Source organism: Larus michahellis, chromosome 2 (assembly GCF_964199755.1).
Source record: "Larus michahellis chromosome 2, bLarMic1.1, whole genome shotgun sequence".
In the NCBI taxonomy this organism is placed as follows: Eukaryota; Metazoa; Chordata; class Aves; order Charadriiformes; family Laridae; genus Larus; species Larus michahellis.
The window spans coordinates 12,097,999-12,119,515 of record NC_133897.1 but is presented as its reverse complement, the minus strand read 5'-3'; the positions used below and the strand labels follow the sequence as shown (position 1 = coordinate 12,119,515).

Sequence of the window (21,517 nt, the reverse complement as noted above, 5' to 3'; positions counted from 1 at the left end):
TTTAATCGAGTTTCAGCAAGACGAATTAATAAAATTTGCACTCTTGTGTAAAATGCTATGGCTCCTGTAAGAAGAGAAAAGTTTGGATAGTAAAATATTGAAAGAGTCTTTTGAGGGATCTTTAAATATTTAAAATACAATTTTTTATTTTCCCCCTCCCCTTGGGACTAACTAGCAGGTCTTGCCAGGTCTTAATTCCCACAGGGAAGTTCTTAATTGCCACAGAGAAACCGATTCCCAGTGTCCCTCCTGCTGCCCTGAAGTCACAACAGGGCTCCACGACAACTTCCCTGACTGTGGCTCGTCCCCAAACGTCCCTTTCTCTTGAGGGTGTCCGTGGGCCCTGCCCCGTGGGCAGCAGCACCAGCACGGCCCCCGGCTCCCTCGGGCACCCCGCCGGCAGCGAGTCCTGACTTCAAAATAAGGGAGAGAGACCGTCTCAGGGCCGTATTTGTAGGATGAACGCTGCCGCCGTTCCAGCTGGATTCACAGAGTCCCCTCAGTCCCTTTGGATAAAATTATTTCATTAATAAAACATAGAACAGGCGCAGGCTCAGGGGTGGTGGCTGGGTTAGGGAGGCGGGGGGCTGCTGGAGAGGGGGTCTGTGAGCCCCCCCGGCTGCCGACCTGGCGTTAAAGCCAGAACATGAGGGACACGGCTCTGGGGGGCTGCTGGCCCTGAATGGGCCGAAAAGGCTGGTTTTCGGTGCCGAGATGTGTGTTTTCCGCTCAAGCCCTCGCAGGGACCTGCCAGCTCAGCGCGAGTCAGGAGTAAGGTCCCCGCGAGCCCCATCCACAGCCGGGTCCGTCCCGACAAGGAGACGTAAGAGGAGCAGCCGGACGCACGCCCACCCAAGGACGCGTGGACAACCAGCCAAAATCAACAACTTTCAGTGAGGGGTTTTTTTTAAATACATTTATTAACCAATGTTAACACATTAAATGACTCTATATATTGCTAGTCAGAGCAGCTTACAAAATGCCAGAATGCATCATAAACTGGACAGCCACAATGAATAATTACAATGTGCATAGTGGCTAAGCTCAACACTTTAATATAGCTTTATGATTTGCAGAAAAATTAATTTTAAATCATGATTCCTAAAACAATCAATTGTAATTTTACCTAAAACTTATACAAAACCAGGCCACAATCTTTTTTTTTTGTTTTGTTTTTTTTTCTTTAAAACACACAGTTTTCACGCTGTAGTAACTTGGAAATGTGCAACCGTGTCAACAGAGACAAAAAAGCCAAAGTAACACGAATCTTACTTTCATGCAGCTATCAGTTAAATATTACATATTCTGGAATGATTTTACACCAAAAATATTTCCACAATAACTTGCTTTCATAGGGGTGGATCGAAGTTTTGGAACTCGTAAAGTAATCGAACAAGATAGATTGATTTTTTTTAGTTGTGAAGTGTTTTACAGTCACAACACAGAGGCGACAAAAGTTAATTACACATTTATCAGGCAATAACGTAGCTGTGGTAATACAAGTTACCATCTACTTCCTATTTTTTCCAATCAACTTACCACTTAATTTCTGCAACGTATTGGGCATTATTTGGCAGTATCTAGTCAATTAACTTACATCACCACTGTAAGTAAAAAAGATCAGGATTTCAGTGGTAGTTCACAGAAGTCTTAGTTATATTTTCATCTTTACAATGACCCTGACAAATCCTAGAGAAAACTTTTTTAAAGGCTTTCCTCCTGATTCTTCAGCTTCCATCGTTCCATCATGTAATTGCTTTCAATAAATATCAAAGATCTAAATAAATATTTACAAATTATTCCTCTAACTTCTCAAAAAAATAGCTGGATGATTAATGGGCATATGACTCAGTCTAAGACCAATCTTTGAAAGAAACTAAAATGCGGAGACACTTTAAAAGAAAAGCTATTTAAGTAAGCTTTACATCTATTTAAAAAATTGTCTCTGAACATGGATGCAATTCATATATCTATATATAAAACAAACAAAAAGAAAATCATTTTTCAACTATCGATCCATTCCTATTGGTAATGCTTCTTAATCCAGACATTCCGCAAAATACAGACTTTTTACAAATCACGGCATCTTTAATACAAGAAAATTAACATGCATTATTCTTCATTCTGAGTACAGTGATGGAGCTCATTATTAGGCAATGACCCATTACTACAAACATAACGGCTTCTGTGAAACTTAAGTGCTTTTTCTCCTTTTATTATCAAGTTACAATGGACCAGGTGACACCAGATCATAGGCGGTCGAATGACGTTGGATTGGGGAGGCCGAAGGGGGGGCGCACAATAAAGAAATTTGTATGCCTCATAATTCCGAGTATGAATAAAGGTAGTTGGGTTTTTTTGTTTTGTTTTTTTGGCTTTTCTTATTCTTGTTACAAGCACTCATGTTAGGACAAAGATGAAATGTGCAAACTTCAAAATTTAAATATTCATTTTTCTCTAAGATCCAGCTCAGTAAAAGATTACCCCAGTTCCCTGTGATTTTAAACTACAAGATCAAAGCTAATATTTTGTTATAAAAGTTATATATTGAAAAGAAATAATGAAAATAAAACACAGTTGGGAAATATTTAAGAAAAAATACGCAGGACTAGCACCTGCTGTGTCAACCCTGTTCCCTAAATTCAATCATGTACCCACTGGTATAACCAATAGATAATGCCTTTAAACAGTAAAATTAAGCTGAACAAAACCAGCTCAACAAGGTTAAGAAATAAATGTTACATCAAGGTAGTATGCTTCGTTTTTCTGAAACAGTTCTATACTTCTTACATTCAGATCTAGTTTTCAAACGTTCCTTTAGTTAAACTTGCATGATTTTTTTTTTATTTTTAGATCTGCTGTTTTTAAAGATTAAAATCTCTGTAAAACCTAAAAATGTTTTAAAATTTGCTGAAAATGCAACAAATCCTCTAGTTTAAAATTATTTAAAGTAACCTGCTCCCACAGATGTTAAATTCATTTCGCCGACAAAATTTTGGAGGAGCGTTAAACAGAAGATTGAAATTACTGTGCAAAATTTCTTTTACGAAAAGTGTTTAAAGGCTGGTGCAAAATGGGAAGCAAATTCTAAACAATTTTGGCTTCTTGGAAACAAAAACCGCTGTGTCTGAGAATAGCAATCATCGGGGTGGTTTTCTAGGGGAGGAATAACTCTTTCATCTTTTTCTGCGGCAGGTACGTTTGTGTTCAGCATGCCAGTGCTCCTGCTGACACTTGATGGAGCAGTAGGAAGTGTTCCAGCAGCAGTGGTACATGGCCTCCTCTTCACAGTTGTAGCACTGGAGAGAACAAACGAGAGGAGGTTACCACCCTCGCAGGATCCCTCCTTCCCAGGGCACAAGCGTTCTCACCTGCTCCTGGATGCACCAGCACGCGCGGAGCAGTACTTTGCTTTTAGTTATGAGTGGGGCATCCAAAGGCAGGAGGGCATTTTTCACATGAGCTGAGTAAAGCAGCAATCTTTAGTAAATACGCACAATGCTTTCATATTTTCTGGAGTCTGGATTATTGCTTTTGAAAAAAATCATCTCTCATTTAAGACAACTCATCTCTCAGGGTAGTGGACTGACATTTTTCAGCTACAGAGCGCAGGAACCATCTTTTACCCTACATTTGTTTAATGGCATCCTGATCTATGTCTTAAAAGCTATGATAAATCAACAGGCACTTCTGGCGTGAACAGGTTCTGCGCAAGCTTGAAAAATCTCTGTTTCTGAGGTTTCTTTACAAGCCTGACCTGTCCTGAGGTTGCTGGGGAAGGTCCTTTTGGGCTAGGAGAATCTCAAAAGTCACAACGATAATATTATTGGAGAAAAGAATAATTAATGACTGGTCTGCAAGGAGGCTACTGTCATTGGGGATTGTTGTCTGTCAGAGGGCGCTGCAATCTGGTGAAAACAAAACCTCGTGCTACAGCAGTGCTACTGAGAAGAGCAGGACAGTGCCTTTACCTTCAAGTCTTCCAGAAACCAGAGAAGGCCTGGCGTGCACTGGATGGCTACATTGGCTCGTGCCCCTTGTCATGCCTGCTGTGCACAGCCTGTGATTTCTGCATAAATACCTGGTTCTGGGGAGTGCTGCAGCACAGAGGATTTCTTCCCCAAAACACACAAAACCACCCCAGTTTCCTGGTAGCTGGAAGGGCTACCTGGAAAATAAGCCCGTGGCCTCTGAGGAACTAAAAAAGGGAGTCAGCATGCTGGTCAACACTACTGGTGGTCAACAAGGAGGTATGGCACCCAGATGGGCAATGTGGCCTGTCTCCAGGTGGTTTTATACCCCTTAAGAGAGTGCTGCTAAAACATCAACTATCACGCTGACAAAATCCTGTAAAGCTGGGGGGCATCGCTGCTAAAGGAGCCACTTATGCTCAGCGTCCTTGAAAGCCAGGTTCTAATGATCTCAGATCTACTTTCTGAATTTGGTCTGCTCAAAATCAGAGAGTATCTTTACGAAACAGTCTGAAATGCCTACTGCATGATGGGGAACAGAGGGAGGGATATCGCACAGTCTGTGCAGGCTGCTATCAAACCACAGAATAACACACAACTTACTTTTTATGTCCTGTTAATAAAACTGAGAATTACAAAGAAAACAAACCCAACTGCCTTAAACAAAACAAAAACACAACCACCCTACACGCTCTAAAAGACACATCCAGGAAAGCAGACATTGACATTGGCTAAACTGATAACTATTTGTTTACATCAGCAATACAGGGACTGCCCTAGCTGCATGAGAAGGGAACCTCTCCATTTTCCTTTTATAACTTAGCTCCGGGGAAGTTTATTTGTAGAAATGTCTGCAAACAAGTGTCCTCTCGAGATCTGTTTTCCTGGTTTTTCACGTTGCTGGCTGCCCACAAGCCTGTGGGAGCCATTAGGATCATCTGCTGGAAAGGTGCAGGCAACAGCTGTGTCTCTCCATTACACACCGCACGGGCCTCAGCCCAGAGACCAGCTTCACATCTGCTTTGCTTGGAGAGATCAAAAAAAGCGAAGACAGGAGAGGACAACTGATCCGTGGGTCCTGCACTTCCCTTTACATATGCTGGCCATAAGTGTGGGATGTAAATCTCCACTTACAAAAGGAAAATAGCGTAATCTAAGCTGGTACCAGCACATGTGGCAGAGAAGGCAAAATGCCAGCTGGCCTCAGGCCTCCTCGTTTCTTTGTATTTTCTTCTTTCTAAATGTTATCAATCACTTGGGGTTTTGTTTCAGACAGTACATGTCAGGGACAATGCTCATTCCCTTAAAAACAACCTATTGCAAGGTACAATAAATCCATATGTGAATATAATTGAAAGAATGAGGCTTATATGCAAATAAAAGAACCAGGAAAAATAAAAAAATAAACATTATCAAGACCGGCAATCCAGCCTGTGTTCTGGGCCCATCAAATTGCATAAGCTCATGATCGTTATCCCTGCCTTTACGTTTCTTCCTTTCATTTGCTATTTACTGAGATACCTGTATTAAATCCAAATTTTCTGGAGGTGTAAAAAAGTTAAATTGGGTTAAGCCAAGGGAACTGCGGCCAGCTAGAGCAACAGAAAATGTTGTTCTTTAACTATGTGTTAGGTTCCTGAGGGCTGGGAGCGCATCTTCTCATGTGCTTGTACACCACCAGTGAAACGATGCCTTCATCCCGGCTGGATTTTTTTTTTAGGTATGAGAAAAAGACAAATACAGCATGAATAACAGCAGCTGTATTCCCAAGCCTAGACATCTGCATTACGCAAAACCAGAGGTCTCTGCTTCTAATTAAAAAGCAAAGCCACCAAACCTCATTTAGTATGTGTGTTAATTACATGAGATTTTGGTAAGGAGGTATCATTATTATAATAGCAGCATACAAGAGCGGTACTACACACCAGGGACTGTCATTAGTACCACCGAAGGAAAAATCACCGGGGAGTTGTGTAATTGGACCAACTCCAGCCGCCTGAGGCTGTGTGTTGGCAGGCAGATCCATCAGCTTGAATGCAAAGGTGTTTATCCTTACCCTCCCTCTCCTGCCACATGCAAACCCGTTGCCTCTATGATGCCTTCATTTCAGGTGGTGATTGACAGATAGTTCTGGGGCCACAGAAATAGGCAAGACTGTCAAATGCTCTTTATATCTTTAATGGTCTTGCTTGGATAGAGGCTTTATGCACATGATAATAAGATGTGGTAGCAGGGCTCTCTCTGATCAGGCTAAAGGATACGGTAAAGGCACATTGGAGCAGATGAAAGTAAGTCTCAGGACTCTCTTTTATAAATTCTGCCTTCAAAAAAACCTAAAAAGCAGCTATAGCTAAGAGTCCAGACTCACAATCAAGTTACTGTGATTGAGTTACTGCATATCAGCTGAACGGTGGCAACAGTTGACATGTGCCCTCTTAACTTTTGACAGAAGAGAGCTAATTTGACGTAGTTCTATAGTGGGCAAAGGCCCTCTCAAGTGCCACAGGCAAAAACACTCACGCAGACACCAGCAGACGGTGACTCATTAAACACAGTAACTTGATCAAGTCAGAGACCTAAATAACTCCTCTGGTCTGCAGAGACAGGTAGACAAGGAGGAATTTTCTAACTGACAGAGACCCAAGCACTGCAGTATTTTAACAGCCACAGTAAAATCTCTGCTAGGAACAGAAACGAAGACTCTACAGGAGCTCTGGCATTTGAAGTAATTCTTCTCTTTGCAAAAAACCAAACTCGTAACTGCGATAGTCAGCAAGCGATTTGTCTCGCCTCAGTATTTATTTCACTCTTCTGCAGAGCAGAGTTTTCTCTGCAGGGACCATCGTTTCATCTGCAAGAACAAGGACTAATGAGGCTGAACATAAACAAACAGCCTTTTACAGCAGAAGACAAACGGGAGCTGTGGGACGAGCCAGGGCTGGCTGTCCCCGGGCGGTGGTGGCAGTGGGACGGCGGCTGTCCATCGCTGCTCAGATCAGCGTGCCATCTTGTGGCAAGGCACCCGCTCAGCCGCATCTGGCAAAATCAAAGCTCAAAAGGAGGGGAGCAGAAAATCTTGTACCCACCCTCCTGTATTTTAGAGATAGCTATTACAGTGCAGTGTGATTTCCTGAACGATGGCTTTCATTTGCTTTTCCTATGAAAATCAGCAAAGAAATAGCAAAGTCTGTATGTGCGCCAGGCTCACTGCTCCTCAGCATAACAGCGTGACCCCCACTGTTATAGGCCAGCAGCACAGTATTAAAGTACTTGCAATGTTTGAGTAGATGCTGTAATAGCCATGTGGGAGAACACACTTCTGGCTTGAAAAGAAAACAGGAGACACAAAATAAACAAAAACAGGGAAAAGTTTGCAGCACGTAACAGAACAGTATGTTAGATGTCTGTTTTCACTTTTCTAAAGGGCACATAAACGTGGTTTTTCTAGGCAATGCTGCAGATTTGGGCTTAAGGACTCAACAAGGGAGGGAAATAGATTTCAGAAAGTGATATCTCAAATACAAAAGAACATAAAAGAGCTGCAGAAAAAGCTAAGAGAGGAAAAGGCCAAGAGGATATCACTACCAGCATTATTAGCAGAGGAATCCAAATTGATGCAGCCAGATATTGTACCCTCCGGGGCCTTGAGATCAAAGGAGTGTGAACGTAATGCAAAACATGTCTTATACAGAGCAAAAATGCATTTAGAAAAAAATATTTTGAAACTAATACCTGATGGGACTCAAGAAGATGGTACTGTTAACACTACATAATTAAGATCGAAAGTAATCAGAACTTTGAGTTGAAATTTGGAGTTTAAGAACATTTGAAAGCAGTTATATGGAGGGGAAAACCTTAAAGCTGAAAGACCAGTGAAAGAGCAAAGCAGTTAAAAGTAAGGAAGAAATCACCTTCGGTTGGCCTGCAGTATGCATTACGCATTTCCACTTATTCTCTTGTAATACATTTTTGACACTTACCCACTGCTTCTTCTTGGTCTGGGAAATCAGTTGCTTATGCTGGCCTGCTAGCTTCTTAATTTCTTCTAAAAATTCTTCTTTGCACTTCTCCTTTACCTGCTTACATTTTCTGTCCATCTCTCCTTGTGCGTTGGCCACAGCTTTATTTACAGCCTGCCTTTTCTCTTCTTCCATCTCTGTACGCAGCTGCCATAAGAAAGTCAGCAAAGCAAGTCAATGGACAGCTATTGGAATAAAAGTATCTACCTCCTTCAAACCTCTACTCTTTAAACCACTATTACTGATGTGGGTGGAGGTCACATAATTAGAGATTTCTCCTATTTAGAAAACAAAAAGTTCTCTCCTTTAGAGTTATAACAAAACTTCCATCCCATAAGAAATGTTCAAAATAAAAATGTCACTGTATTTCTGCTCTACTAGGCATCTACAAAAACAGCTAAATAGCTTCCATGTATATTTTGTCAATGACCAGTTTACAAATTTATGAATTTCTCTTAGACAAAGATTTTGTCTTTTCCAAATTTACAACTGCATATAAATCTACAGCAAGGGCATAATAATACAAAATAGAACATCCCTGAGTTCAGTAAGAGGTACGTTTTAGTATTCATTGTCGTGGGGATTCCTTTGTCCTTGCTCAGTTATCTAAAAGTTTGGTGTCTTAATCCTACAGGATTAACACCTAAACTCCCTGGGTTCACTCCATAGTCCTTCATCCAGAAGGAAATTCATCTTGTCTTAAGACAGGTACTTAAGAGAGGTCAGACAAATCATCCTCTAAATTGTCCTGCTCTCTCTAGCCAAAGGTGACCAGCTCAGGCTTAGATATTGAATTTTAAACAAGTTATCATTAGATCAGAAAATTCGAAGAAATTTCGGCAAATCTAATGTTTGGGTCATAAGATCGAGAAAAAAAGAGTTATTTATGAATAGCATTTCAACAATGCCATTGTTTACAACCACACTTGACAATGGAGACAAAGGCTTTGGAAATGCATACTCATGAATGAACAATTAGTTTCCCTTTTGGACCACAAACTGATTTCACTGGACAAGAATCAAAAAAAGCAGGAGTTTTCTGTTTATACTAAGGTCTTTTGGTATAGAAATGATCTAAAAAGCAACAATGAAGACTATTTTTATGTGGTCTTTTTGTAGAAGGTTTTTTATTCATTTTCCTAAGGGTGGATGTTACAAAACTAGAAAAGAATGTGAAAAAAATCCACACTTCTCTCCTCAAACCAGAGTGTAGGTGGTGTTCGGCAAGTGTTACCTTTTCCACTGCCTCTCGCACAACTCTCTCGGTTTCTCTTTTGTGATCAGCTTTCATCCTGTCCTTGAAATCGTTAAAGATTTTGGTGTATTTGTCATGGCACATGTTCTGACACACTCCATCATTACTGGTCTGGGTGCTCCGATGCAGCATTTTTGGAGAAGAGGCACTTAACTTCTTGGTCTGAGTTGAGACTGAAACTTTTTCAATGGGCTGAGGCATTGTGGGAATTTCCTGGCTTGAACTTACTGCTTCAGTTTCAGGTTCTGGCTCCTACAGAGAAAGAACAAACTTGTAAACCTGTATATCAAAACAGAACAAGTTAACGTTCAGTTGCCCCTGGAGAAAAAATGTTGTATGACTTATGCCAGCGTAATTATTGTGAAAGGTGTCTGTTGAAGACCTTTAGTACTAAAGGCATGATGGTGGGCTGGCTCTTCGGTCAGGCTTTTCTGACTTCAGCTAGGAGCCCTCCAGCAGGAAGCTCAGGTATGGCGTCAGTAAGCCGTACTCACTAGCCTTGCTTCCCCAAAAGTACCACCAACATCAGAGGCTATGCTGAATCGCTGCATACCCCTTGGGATTACTGAAGGGTTGCTATAGGTTTTTCCCCCTACCATTCTCCCTGAAGAGATTGTAGCTGCGTGGCCAAGATGACTGAATTATTTTGGCAAACTCTGGACTTACTCTGGCCCAACAGGCTCCACTGGAGTCTGTAATATTCCACTGATTTCATAGAACTGCTGCAAAGATTGATTAGTACTTCAAAGGTGCTTTGAAGATGAAAGACTAATAAGCGTCTAAGTCTTGCTTCCAATAATATAGAACTAGACGTGGATGACCATAGAAGTTTTATGTAATTACTCAATTATCAAGAAAGAAATCATAGTTACTGTAGGGTACTGTACTGAATTTAGTTGCCTATGTTATTACACTGTAACACCAATTGTTCCTGCTCTTTAGAACATATAGAAGTAATATCCCTGCAAACTCTTATTGATGTTTTGAAGTGTCTGAAGACACAGATGAACATTATTTGTTTGTTTGTTTTTTAACTTAGATTTTTTAAAGATCATTTAACAGTGTACAGACAAAGCACACAGTCCTTGTAACACCAGACTTGGTCAGGACTGGACTTTGTGCTTGTCTGTCTATTCCCTTTTGCAACCAATTACTCCCTAACAGGTCACTGTGATTGGCTTCTGGATCACTGATCACATATGAGCAAAGCTAAGAAGGTAAATGTTGACATAAATATATGAAGCAAATTACAGCATTTCCGTGACAGAAAACACAATAAAAATGACGAGACGTCCTAAACTCTAGTCTCCCTATCTTGCGCTCAGATATAGTTTGTGCCCCAGGGAGAACAAACTGTGTGTCACTGCCTCCATCCACGAAGGTGCCTTACAGAGCTAGCCCGGGGGTATCAGATACAATGGGGAGGCAGGTACCCGGGTTTTAGGAGTGGCAATGTCTGTATTTCAGGCACCAGGGCCAACCCGCAGAACCTCGGTGCTAAAATACCCAAACCCTCCTCTGTAATGGAGTCCTGAGTCCTCTTCCAAGACCTCTGCATACGTGCAACTTTTTCTTAAGTGTTCAACGTGCAGCTGAAACAAGGCCAGGAAAAAGTACTCAAAAGTCAGGAAATACGAGATTTATGGCTGCCTCAGTAACTGCCCCCTTGTGTACAAGCATAATAATACAGTCCCGTGGTTACATGATCATTCAGTGTGCAAGCTGGACAAACAAGGAAGGAGGTTCCATGGACAAAGGTGGATATGACATTTTATAAACTAAATATTCTTCATTGTGCAAAATACTTTATAATTTCTTCTGTTTATAGCCTTACTAACTAGCTTGAATTTGCCATTAAAAAAAATAACGTTGTAAGCTGACTGTTGGATTTATTCGTGATACAGAATATTACCACGATGTTACTGGTGGCTTGCATATGGGAGGTACAATTGCATTTGTTAGCAAGGAGGACCAAGCTATGGGGCTGGAAATTTCAAAATTAATACTGTAAAATCAGTAAAAGGTGACAGAAATTGAAGGAGTGTCTATTAAAATTTCAGACTTTTTGTACTTTGCTATCTCTACAAACATGGTAATTCAGGTTACTTACTTCTTTCTTGAGTTCCATACTCTGGTTACGTCGTCCTTTCTTTGCTCTTGGTTCCTGAGTAACCTTCAGCTGCGAACATTAAGAAAAGCATATTGAATCATTCCAAAAAACAGTTCATATAAGTAGCATTCAGCGTAATATGACTGATGTACCTTTTATTTGTGATTATTTGCAATTATTTAATTTAGCAAATTGAATACTGAAGTTGAATACTGTTCTTAAATGAGAAGTGCACACAATAATCTTTCCACATTATCACTGATGACTACGATTGCACAAAGGAACAAAATTCATGAACAAGTTCTAATGTTCAATATGTATTTGCTAAAATACCCTTAACCATTCTTTTCTTCACTTCACACATGAGTTCAAACACCTGTTTTCTGGAATATTCTGATATAAGTGACCCATAATTAGGCAGCAGATCTTGATGGAAGCCAGAAAACAGCAATAATTATAAAGAGAATGTATATATGTAAAGATGGTAAGATTATCCAAACTTGCAATAATTGATTATAACCGTATGCTTGGAGGGGTACAAAACTTCGTGCTTTAGAATAAAAGCCAATCTTCAGCAATAGAAAAAAGGGTGATATCTAAGTGGACGGTATATTATCTTACAATGGCCTACAGAAAAGTTCTTACTCCTGTCTTTGAAGCATTCAGTACTAGCTAGTGTTAGTGACAGGATACTGCAGATTACTGCAGAGCACAGAGTTTGACGCTGCTCTTATGTTCCTGTATCCGGGAAACCAGTGAAACAGCTATAAGCATTAACCAAGTGAAGGATGAACAGTTGGGGTGGAAGAGAAAATACACAAATGGACAATTCTGAAAAACTGGTAAAATGCCACTGTTATCTTTCCTAACTATTATTTGTGACCATTTTCCTGTTTCATCATACATTGTTGCATGACTGCACACACGACAATAAAGGGGCTACAAAGGGTTAGCTAAGCAAACCAGGCTAAAAAAAACTAAAATCACTTTGATAAGGAGCATCCCCTTAAAGCAACATCCAGTTTCATAAGCTTTAAGTTTTTTAGCTATAAATTGGATGCTATGAACAGGATGATAGACCTGTTTGACAAAAGGGTAAAGGAAGAGGGTCAAAACAGGCTGATTTTTTAAAATACAGAGAGAGAGGACAGTCGTTTTAAATGAGGAAGGAAGATGTTGCCAGGGAAAAGGCTGCCAAAAATACAGAGAAGCATACTGCAAGCTATGAAAATCTTACTGCCAAGTCAGTAATAGTGAATATATAACACCCTCTTGGACAATGAATGACTAGCAAGGTTCAGCTGTGATAAGGGAATTTCCATATGGCAATGCAAAGTTTTGTATCTTGGCCCCCTTTGTGCTTTTCACCTTTGTTAAAAGCAATACAATTTTTCTTGTTTTGCAGAATTATTTTTAATGACTTTAAGCAGTTGCCGGGCACATGGTCCTCAAATGCAACGTTTGCACCTAACTTTAGTTGAACTTGCTGAAAATGTCATGGTTGGTGTTAGTCAGGGGTCCGTAATGCAGAATATAGTCCAAAGTGAACATACTCCAGCTGTGAAAAGGCTGAACAGCTACAGGGCTGTCCCTTGATGGGAGTCCAAGAAGGCAGTGTTGCAGTCTATCTGATATCCGTGACATTTAACTTGAACATTCCTATTTAACTTTAGAAATCTTGGTCTGTCTCATCAAGGTGCTGTAGGTGACAAACATTTTAAAACTTCCCAGAGGTCATCCAAGAAACTGAGGAAAGAGGAAAACTATATTCTTGCTATTACTGAGCCACAAAACATAGTGAAAATAAGCCCTTGAACCCTCTTCTTGTCACCACAAAACCGCAGACAGGGTACAAAGCTAATTTAATACTAGATTAATCAAAAAACCATCACCTTTGTTTCCTTTAATAAATTGCCCTGACTGCTAACATTGTGGCAGCACTCACCTGCTCATTGCTGGTGGAAGAGATACTTGACTCTGCCTCCTCTTCCCCTTTATCCTCATTCTTTGATTTCCAGAATCTTCCCTCACGAAGAAAACGCTGGTGCAGTTCCAGCTCATCACAGGCCTTCTTCCACCCCATACTGCGTTTCACGTGCAGCCGATGGATGTTAACTGTGATATCTTGAATGTTTTCAGAGGGGATCCAGGCCCTTTTGAATACACAGTACAGACAGATTCAGAAATGCTAAAAACAGATAAAGGATCTAGACCTGAGAAACTGACTTCAAAACCAGTTTTTCACAGTGGCCAATCGCTGACAAATCCTTTTCACTCAGATTTTTTGTATATTGAACACATTGGAAAAAAACACGGACTGCATACCGTTAGACGTTTGTGTTATTATAAGCACTTGTTAGCTATGGGTGCTACGGCTGAAAGTCTCTTTCATTTCTGGTGAGCCACAAACCTCCGCCAGCACCAACAGTAGTCACATCTCCTACCTGCTTTCTTGCTAAATGCCCTCAGTCAGACACAGAAACATCTTTACTGAAGGTTCGTATGCTAATCCAAGTTAGCCCTTGACCTCTTTGCTAAAAGTGTCAAGGAATGTACCAAATTATCACCTTGAATAGAGACATTTTGTAGTTTGGGCCCCTGTCTATCACGACTGAGCTCATGTGCAGACTGTCACGCTCTTTTGGACTGAATTCATGCCAGTGATTTGGTTCCAAAGGTACTTTGTCCTCTTAAATATTTTCAGAGAGTCCTCATAGAGTTAGATGGGCAGCTCTTGACATTTTGAAAGGTTATACCAAGCAGCATTGGACATTAAAGAAAAAGAGTCACTGTCATGCACATCTACATAAGAGAGTAAATACTGTAACAAATTAAATGTCTGCGACCAGATTCTCAATTCTTGCAATATAAATTTCATTTCAGTGAAGTCAAGGAAACAATACTAATCTACACCAACCAGGAATGTGGCCTTTTGTCCTAGTCCAGCACAGTAACTAAGCAATGGCACTCTTGTAAAATGTATTTTGCCTATTCCATCAGCACAAGTTTTAGAAGTCGCAAGCACCTCATCCCACAAGTGTCATGTTACTTCATTAAATAGTTTGAAGCTGTGTGAACTTAATGTCAAAACTACTAATGAGATAAGCTGCATTTGCAAACAGATTCAAGGTAAATTATTCTGTGATTGTGACACAAATAAAGATCCTTTACCCATTTTATGCCTATTAGAAAATCTTGGCAGTTCATATAACAAATGAAAACATGTTATATACTGTGCAAGTTACACAAAAAGCAATTTAAATAAACAAACTCATGAAACACTGTTGCTGAATTGTCGAGGCCCTTTTGGGATGCACCAAAATACACCACCTTCCCACCAACCATGAATTACTTTGCATATGTCTCCCCTCCTCACATTATAGGCATATAAATCAAACAGCAAAAAAAAATCAGTACATCCATTGTAGTAACACTATTATAACCCCAACAATGGGAGATGGAAGTAAAAGCTGATCTCTAAAAGTGAAGTTTCCAATGTGAAGAGTTATTCTCTGAAATTGCAAACGGGCTCACAGCAAGAGCTCCGTCAATGTTCTAGGAGCGAGACAGAAACATTTGTGATGTGTATTATGTTACTAAAACATGAAATTGCAATGTGCCTGCTCAGAAGAGAAAATTGCACAGAGTCAATACTGCTGGTAGTGAGAGTACATTTCTGTCCAATTTTCACCTTGGCCTGGATTAGCAGCCTGCTACTGATTTGAAGAAACAGTTGAAGTTCACTTGCTTTCTTTAATTAAAATGGCATTAAGTAACATCCCTATGGCAACTGTGGAAAGGGAATCTCTGAGCCATTTGGCAACTTCAGATGTGTTAGACTGAGCTTTAAATTTTCTGAAACGATTATGGCAAAGTACTCAGTCTTTCTAATGTTGGCAACTAGCTGAGCCAGGATTTACAACATGATAGATGAGATAAATTCTTTTAAGTATTGTTTGTAAAAAGCAGCACATGGAATTAATAAATTACCTTTGGTGGTGATGGCCAAAAAAGCGAACATCAACTTGATTGTCCTCTTTCTGCATGACTTTGGCTGGCCAAAACCCAAAGCCTTTCATTTTGGCCCAAACCAACTCATGATTAGGTATCTGGAAAAAATGTTGTATTTATTATTGGATATGAGGTATTATTTTGATTTCTCCCACAAATATTTTGCTGTAATACTATGCTAGTATCTTAAGAATATGGTTGCTGTTTATGTTTAGGACTGTTTTCATTTTTATCTTCTTACAATATATATTTCCCTATTAGATGTATTGCTTGGATCAAAGTAAAAAAAATACAAAGTCTGAAAAGGGTGTCTATTGAAAAGAGAGATCTTAAGCAGCTCAAAAAATTAAACTTGTCTTTATAGCTTCATCCAGGAGCACAGTTTTATTTCTGTAAGCTCCTTATTTGCTTGTGAGACTGTTGTAACTGGTTGATAACCAAGTTTTATAACCTATATTGTTAGAGCTTTGAACTTCAATTAACATTTCACTTGTGTAGAATATCTAGGCTTACAGAGTCTTTACCGTGCTTTTGAAACAAGCCTACTGAAATGGAATATTCAAGGCATTAATAACACCAAAACTGCAGGCTTTTATACAGAAAAGCAAACAAATAAAATCTGTGTGAGCAACATACGCAAGGATAGCAGAACCAATTGTCAGGTCGCGCGTTTGACAAATAGAAACAGTTCTTGCAAAGCTGTAGTTCATCCAGCTGAAAAAAAAAAAGGTAAATAAGCACAAAAAATCCTATTTATGTGACTGCAATAGTAACTCTCTCTCTTAGAGCAGTAAAATTTTTCAGCCTTGCTTGCTAATTTGGTGGAGTTACTTCTGTCTGTGCAAACTAAAGGTGTGAAACCGAGGTGAGCTGAGAGTGGATGAAAGACAAGCTGCAGAAATGTTATTCATGTTTTAGAAAAACAAGGCATAGGGAGGAGACTAATTCAACTCTTAGTGATTTATTATAGCTAAAATGCAAAGAATAGTTCTTTAAATTCATCAAATATTTAAAGTACGTTCTGAAAGAAGTAATTCAACTGTACAAATGGAGAAAGTGTGACAGCTCCCCTAGCTTTATTTTTTGGTCTCCTCTGAATGTTGAGAAATGTTTCAATGCCAGTTACAGAATTTGGTAAGAATCTCACCTCAGGTTCAAATATATAAGCAAGTACAATAATTTCTAGTCCAACTATGCATTCCTAGATTGTTTTCAAAACTAAAATTTGAATATTTCCAAATGATAGCCTAGTCGCAAAAAAAAAAAAAAAAAGTAGTAAAAGGAATTCTGAATCAGCTGTTAGAAAGTTAGGGGAAAATTTATAACAAACTTCACACCCTTTTAATTTTTGTAATATGAAGAACAATTTTCTTAGATTCTGAAATGAAAATCAAGTATCTTGTCTACATCTTGGTTATTTGGTACTACTTACTTCATGACATGTGTCTTTGTAAAGCATCCTTGCTATATCAGCTTGTTCACTGTCCGCTATAAAATAAAAATAAATGGTATGAACAAACATAGTATGATCACAGTGCTCACAAAGCTTTGCAGCTGTCATCGCTATGACTTGCATGATATAATTGTCTTGCTTGAGAATACAAAACATAATTTAGTTACTTGGATAACCCTTCCATTTAAAATTTTCTAACAATCAGTCCTCTATTTGTTTTTCCTTTCATATTTAAATGCAAAAATTCTGTTGGGAGCTTTTAAACTGAACGATACAAGTACACATCTGAGGAGCAGCAGCAGGGAGACAGGGTTCCTCCTAATATGGATCCAGTTTCTTTCTCTGCTACTGTCTTAATGACACGCTGCAATTGTCCTAAAACACGGTGCTCTGCTACCACCACTTGACAGGAACACAGGTACAATCATGTAAGTATTTCTGCTCAGAGTAATGCTTCACAGACTATTTATGACTATGTATTTCCCTTTACACCTGTGTATTTCTCTAGTAACACACTCACGTCTCTCCCTACCAACAACAGTGTGGATCTTCTGATGCTGCAAATAGACTGGTCCCACCCTCCTCCCAGTGTCCCTGCTGTGGACCAGGTCTGCAGGGGAGAACCACATCCTTCTTGAAATGATGGCTCTGGAGAACCTTGCTACAGGACCTGGCTATAGCTTCTGGACACAGTGGTGGTGTTTTTCTACTTCCAATCAGACTGTCCCACCATATCAAACAGTCACTTATTACCTTCCCAGTGGCTGGCAGCTTCTCTGATGGCTGTACCTCCACACACTGCACCAGCAGGACACTTCTGATGTGGATGTAGCTATATTTGCTGTCACAATATGGCAGATATTGCCCCCGAGTGAAAAATACGTGTCTACAGTACATGTTTCTGCTGACATAGCACATCAGAGATCAGACCTCTTTTCACCCTAGAAAAACGTACGTATACTGGCAGAAAACTGCAGTATAGGCTGACTTATGACTTAGGCTGCAGAAGAAACAGGATGGCAAAGGTGCAAATTCCCACTAACAGGTTTAGCCAAAGAGGATGAAAATAGTTGTGTAGTAGGTGGGCCAGAAAAGACTCTGCAAAGTCCTCTTGCGACTTACTTTGATTTTTAAGGGCTCTCAACTGACCTCATCCATGCTTAAGAATATCTAATACCAAATTCGATCCTGAACTTGTGAGTTTCCTACAGATAAAGATAAATCAAATAAAGCAAACAGTAAATGTAGTACTTTACCTCCATAGAAAATCACTGTATTGTGTAGAAGCAGTTGAGCATCTGCTTTGAACTCCTCATAACTCCTGTACTTTCCTTCATTTACTTTCTACACAAAAGAAAACATACGGCTGTGAAAAAACTCTTAAAGTGCTGTACCTGTTTTATGTTGAGAAGCTTTCACAGAAATCTGCATTGTGCAACACAGATCACACACTGCCTTTCCTGCACACAGAAGGAATACTTACAACTCTTTGACGTGGTTTGTTAGTACCTGAACACTGGGTGCATTGGTCCTTTTATGCAATGCCCAGAAGTAAAACAGGTACTTTAATATTTGACTAAGTTTAAAAAAAAATTTCTTTTGGTTATAACAAGGTAAATCTGGAGTAGCTTCATCATAAGGTGTGGCCCAGAACACTTGTTAAAATTAAAATATATTCCCTGAGGTGAAGATTTCGTACCTTAAAATACCAGCTAGTATCAAGTCAATGTTGACTGCCTTTATACTTCTGGGATCTTCCCTTGACAGCCAGTGTACTCTGATGAAGGCTGATTGTCTTAGTCTTCCAAACTCATAACAAATGCCTAGATGGAGCCATGCATTTAATTTGCCTAGTATGGTCTTTTGTCTGGTAAGGAATGCAGCATTTTCAGTTGTGCTCTGTCAAGAACACCTATGAGAATTCCAATCATCAAACAAAACATCATCAGTTTCTAGGATGTTATCAAGGTCAAAAGACCTTCTGTGGAAGCAGATGAAGGTGAACCAGTGAGAGGAAGGGCTGACCTATTTTCAGGTCAGCCAGTATTGCCAGTACTTCAAGCTAGCCAGTAGTGTTGGTCTCCAAAACTGCCAGTGAAGCTATTCTTTATCCATGTGTTTCAGTAAAAATAACAAAACAAAGGCTTTTCACATCTATGGTTATAAAGGGTAATATATTCTACAGCATTGCATAGTGATCCAGTTGCAGCAATGAATAAAGATGAATATGCTGTTCATTTTGGTCATGTGCAGCTGATTTATATGAGTCATGGTCGGACCTTTGGTTCAGAAAAAAAGGACAACATATTTACTAGTACTTTATTTTTGGAACAATTAATGCAAAACAGATGTTTTAAGTGAGTCGTCTTTTTTTGTGATCAACAAAATGATTGGTTCTTTATGAATCACTTAATGTTTATAAAGTTGCCACCTACACAAGGCCTTAATGAGTAAAATTGGAATATGGTCAAAAACCTTGGGCCAGATATGCAAACGTTGGCACTCAAGTCCATATTCAGTGACTTAGATAAATGGTACTTTCTCTAAAGATTTCAGCTACCTACAGCTCCTAGTAAAACCTTACTACAAAAGGAACTGAGGATATTCTATGTCTGAAAACTAAGCACCACTCAAAAAGGTTTTACTCGGTTAGCTATTTATGAGGAAATGTTTGCAATTTTAAGCTCCCATATCCAATGCTGGACACAATACCGAAATACCGATCATAGGGAGAATTAAACAGGATTAGTGCTTTAGTCCTTAAGGTTTACCTTCAGTGTTAAAAGACACCATAAACAGTGCGAAAGTTAGAAAGCAAGTCACTCTACCTCCTGTATAGTAGGAACATCAACAGCTGAGTGCACCAGCCTTCTATACATTGGGTGTTTGTTGTCCTTCCCTTTCTTGTTTAGATCTATAGCCTGAAAGGATCATGAGACAGTGTAAGTTACTGCATTTAGAATCTGCTTAAAATACACACAAAAAAACCCCAAAATTGCAATAATTTGGAATATTTCAGGTGGGGAATACACAAGGCCAAACTGTAGATCCACAGTCTGACAGATTACATGCCTCAAACCTGAAAAATGTCCATTTCAGAGGACCCACAGACCCATGGCATAAACTACTCCTGCCAGAATGATACTAATCCAAGCAATGGGACATGGTAAGTGTATGTTTTAAATACCCACACTGCTTAGGAGAAGGGAAATAAAATGACACCCTCTTACAGCCTTCCTCCCTGCACAGTCACAGATAGCCATCCTCTAGGGGGAATCCAACACTTTAATAAACTTCCCTGTTTCAGACTCACCCGCTCCTTCATACGAGAGACAATGAATCGCAGGTATGTGCTCATCTCTTGTTTACTTGTGTTTTTCTTCTTGATACTCTGTCAAAGAAAAACAGGATCATATTATTATTTTAAACCTGACTTCAAAATTCATCCAATAAAAATTTTCTCTGAATCGCAACATTATTTGAAAAGGTAACTTTGAATCACATATCACACATTTTTTTAGGGCAAATGTTTTCTGTGAAATTAGTAACACTAACATGTCACAACAACTATATATGTTGCTTTGAATTATGCCTGGGCTGAGGACTGCAGCTACAGAAGAATTACAGGGTTGATTTCCATTGTATCCTTAATGCTTTGTCAAAACCTCTCATGTAAAAAAGTCTCTAATTAGAAAAAAGCAACAAAGAAAGGCATTTTACAGAGCAGTTTAAAATTTATTTAATGATCTTTTTATTAGCAAGTCATTAATAATTTCAGTAATATAAGAAATTATTTTTAAAAGAATATCCTGTACTATCTACAAATTATGTGCTTACTAGGCAAAATGACACCGTCTAAGGAGGAAGTCAAATAAACTGTAGCCAGTAAAAACTCGGAGCACTTTTTACTGCTTGAGGAACATAGCAGTCATTGATTTTTGCGGTTCTTTCCTCACAAAATCTAATCCAGATTCTGGAACGCAGACTGCTTCTTTTTAGCATTTCAGGATCCAGAGTTTTTCCTCCTCATCTTAGACTAGTATAAGACTTATCACCACCCTTCAAAGTCAATCCAGGCTAGTGGGAAGCACTGCATACAGAAAACATGCTGCTAAAGAGAAGGTGCCTCTCTGCAAATGCCTAGCATGCTCTTACAAACGAGCCTTTCCAATTCCAGGACACAGCAGCTGTGCACAGATTGCACAGCCTTACAACAGCTGGCTGAAAAGTGCTATCTTCTCCTTGCTCCTGCCTACAGTTGTTCTCCAAAACAAAAGCGCAGTGAAACAACAGCATGGGTTTCGGGTTTATTATCCTGAAGTGATTTCTAACTGCTCACATCTCTTGCAAAATGGTTTACTCCTCCTCACCACACTTCCAAATGCACTGAGTGCCAAGCTGAGCTCTCCCCTTCTCGTGCCTCACATCACCATCTGTATGCAAACCGTGTGGACCAAACTGGCTCAGTTACACCTGTATCCTCAAATTTTGGTGGTCTTTAGCAAGATCCACATAACTGTGCAGATGACTGTTGCTTAGCAAACACAAGAAAAAACACAATCCATGTCAAAATAGGTAGCTAAAATAGTTATGAAGCTTGTGAATTATTAATCACTAGAAGCGTGCTATTTTTTACTGAATTACTTATATATGACTCTGAACATATAGAGGGAGCAGACACATTGAGTACAGAGCAAC

General features: G+C 39.5%; 1 protein-coding gene across 9 annotated transcripts in view; it reads right to left on the bottom strand.

The window, feature by feature from the left end:
• Nucleotides 1-891: 891 nt before the first annotated feature.
• The window catches only part of ZMYND11 (zinc finger MYND-type containing 11), a 107,240-nt gene continuing 86,614 nt past the window's right edge, over nt 892-21,517 (bottom strand). For all 9 annotated transcript variants that reach the window (XM_074574152.1, XM_074574156.1, XM_074574154.1 and 6 more), the window contains 11 exons: nt 20,133-20,210; nt 19,648-19,740; nt 18,076-18,163; nt 16,799-16,854; nt 16,003-16,080; nt 15,346-15,464; nt 13,301-13,508; nt 11,356-11,424; nt 9,225-9,497; nt 7,952-8,137; nt 892-3,299 (listed from right to left, as the gene is read on the bottom strand). In XM_074574152.1, the coding sequence (XP_074430253.1) occupies nt 3,177-3,299; nt 7,952-8,137; nt 9,225-9,497; nt 11,356-11,424; nt 13,301-13,508; nt 15,346-15,464; nt 16,003-16,080; nt 16,799-16,854; nt 18,076-18,163; nt 19,648-19,740; nt 20,133-20,210 (1,371 nt within the window). In that variant the 3' untranslated portion in view covers nt 892-3,176. The remainder of the gene's footprint in view (nt 3,300-7,951; nt 8,138-9,224; nt 9,498-11,355; nt 11,425-13,300; nt 13,509-15,345; nt 15,465-16,002; nt 16,081-16,798; nt 16,855-18,075; nt 18,164-19,647; nt 19,741-20,132; nt 20,211-21,517) is intronic.